Raw genomic sequence first — 1,957 nt, 5'->3', positions numbered from 1 at the left:
ACAGAAATGTGGCATTCCAACCTTTAGTTTATATTGCTCTGTGTGGTGTATTTTGTCTCCAGGTATTTTTCAAAGTTTTCTGACTGAGTTTGCTGAGGTTTTACAGAAAAATTTGGTTAGATGGACCACAGTAGGTAACTTTGGGCCAAATGGATTAAGAATGAAAACATCCCTGTTCCTACAGCCATTCTCCCTTCCTTCTTCCTTGCTAAAAGGAAAAAGCATTTCTCTACTCCAAAATCAGCCCTTCCATCTGAAATCTCTCTAAGTTTTTGCTTCCTTAATTAATGACATTTTCTCTTCAATATCTTCCTACTTGTCTTTTAACTGGTTTCTTCCCTCTGTCTTCAAAAGCACTATCTTATCTTGGGAGAAAGACAATAACTTTCACATGACCCAGCTACTCCCTCTAGCTAGCCTATTCTTCTTCTTCCATAGCCAAATTTTCCTCAACTATTTACTATTTACCATACTATTTACCCCTTAACACTCTTCTGCCAGCAATCTGACTTAAGTCTCATCATTTAACTGAAGTTGTATTCTTTTTTTTAAGTATTTTTGGTCAATTTATTCCATTTTTATTCAATTTTATTCAAATATCCAATTTGTTCAACAGATATTTATTCAATTTTATTTAATTAGATTATTGTTTTATTCAATTCAACTTAAATACAAAATGAGAAAAGGAAAAAAAGAACATTTCCATGTACACAACAGAACATAGGAGAGGATTCAATATAAAACAATAAATTGAAGTTGTATTCTTGAAGGTCCTTCCCTTCCTGAACTGACAAATCCAATGGATTTTCTTGATCTTTATCTCTCTTTTTTGTTGTTTAAATTTTTATTTTTACATAGGGAAAAATCAAATACACATTTAACCCAATTTGGTTGCAAGTACCTTAGCTTTTGCCTTTTCCAGCTTGGCAATACGAGCCACTGATTTTGGATCCAGAACATTGCCACCCCAATGACAATGGATCTCATCATATCTGTTGTTATAATTGGTTTTGATGGCTTCCACCAGCTTAGCCAGAGCTCCTTTATCTTCAGGGTTAACCTGTGTGTAGGCAATGCTAGTGCAGGTCTTTCTGTGAACTAAGCATCCGAGTCTTGCTTTACCTTTGATAATACAGTAAGGATCCCCCATTTTCCGGCACAAGGCAGGTAGGAAGACCACTAGCTCAATGGGGTCCACGTCATGTGCAATCACTACCAACTGGGCTTTCTTGTTTTCTACCAGGGTAGTAACAGTGTTAACGCCTGCTCTGAGAACAGGTGGTCTCTTAGTGGGGACATCTCCTTTGCCTGCAGCCTTTTGTTCAGCCTGGGCCAGCAGCCTTTGCTTCTTGTCTTGCTTTGTCTCTGGTCTATACTTGTGAGCCAGTTTAAGCAGTTGAGTTACTGTCTGACGATCCAAAGCTTGGGTGAACTGGTTAATTGTTGGCGGAAACTTCAAACGCTTATAAAGGATAGACCTTTGATGCTGCAGTCTAATGTACCGAGGCCATTTGACAAATAGAGTAAGGTCCCTTTTGGGCTGGATGTCTTGACCAATGCCAAAGTTCTTGGGACGCTTCTCAAACAAAGGAGTGACCGCTTTCTTGGCCTCCTGCTTCTTTACTACAGCAGGGGCCAGAGCCACCTTCTTCCCCTTGGCCTTCTTCCCTTTTGACATCTTGGCCAGCTGAATGAGAAAGGAAGAGAACAGACTTGTGGGTAATATGTAGTATTTCTCAGCTCTGATCTTTATCTCTCTTGACCTCTCAACAGTGTGGAATATTGCTGACCATTCCCTCTTTTTTGAAGTGCTGTCAAATCCAGAACACAACAAAAGCTATGGTACCCTAAATCTCATGTTCAAAGCCTCTTTTTCCTTTCACTCCCTAAATGTGGGCATTTTGGAAGGATTTCAGTTGTTGGCCCTCTGTCCTCTGTAGATACTCTCTGACTTTAA

General features: G+C 39.3%; 1 protein-coding gene across 2 annotated transcripts; it reads right to left on the bottom strand.

Moving 5' to 3' along the window:
* Positions 1 to 808: 808 nt before the first annotated feature.
* On the bottom strand, positions 809 to 1,738 carry LOC138167308 (large ribosomal subunit protein eL8-like). 2 transcript variants are annotated; one of them, XM_069096008.1, is made up of 2 exons: positions 1,406 to 1,738; positions 809 to 1,327 (listed from the first exon to the last, which is right to left on the bottom strand). In XM_069096008.1, the coding sequence occupies exons 1-2, from the start codon at positions 1,676 to 1,678 to the stop codon at positions 878 to 880; spliced, it is 723 nt and encodes a 240-aa protein (XP_068952109.1). In that variant the 5' UTR covers positions 1,679 to 1,738; the 3' UTR covers positions 809 to 877. The 2 variants fall into 2 exon arrangements, with proteins under 2 accessions (XP_068952109.1, XP_068952107.1); XM_069096006.1 differs by having other exon boundaries at positions 809 to 1,738.
* Between the last annotated feature and the right edge of the window lie 219 nt (positions 1,739 to 1,957).

This window comes from Petaurus breviceps, unplaced genomic scaffold (genome assembly GCF_028583685.1).
Source record: "Petaurus breviceps papuanus isolate PSGF00001 unplaced genomic scaffold, PetGlider_PUasm1.0 229, whole genome shotgun sequence".
Taxonomy (NCBI): domain Eukaryota; kingdom Metazoa; phylum Chordata; class Mammalia; order Diprotodontia; family Petauridae; genus Petaurus; species Petaurus breviceps.
The sequence above is the reverse complement of the archived record's forward strand: the minus strand, read 5'-3'. Positions and strand labels throughout refer to the sequence as shown.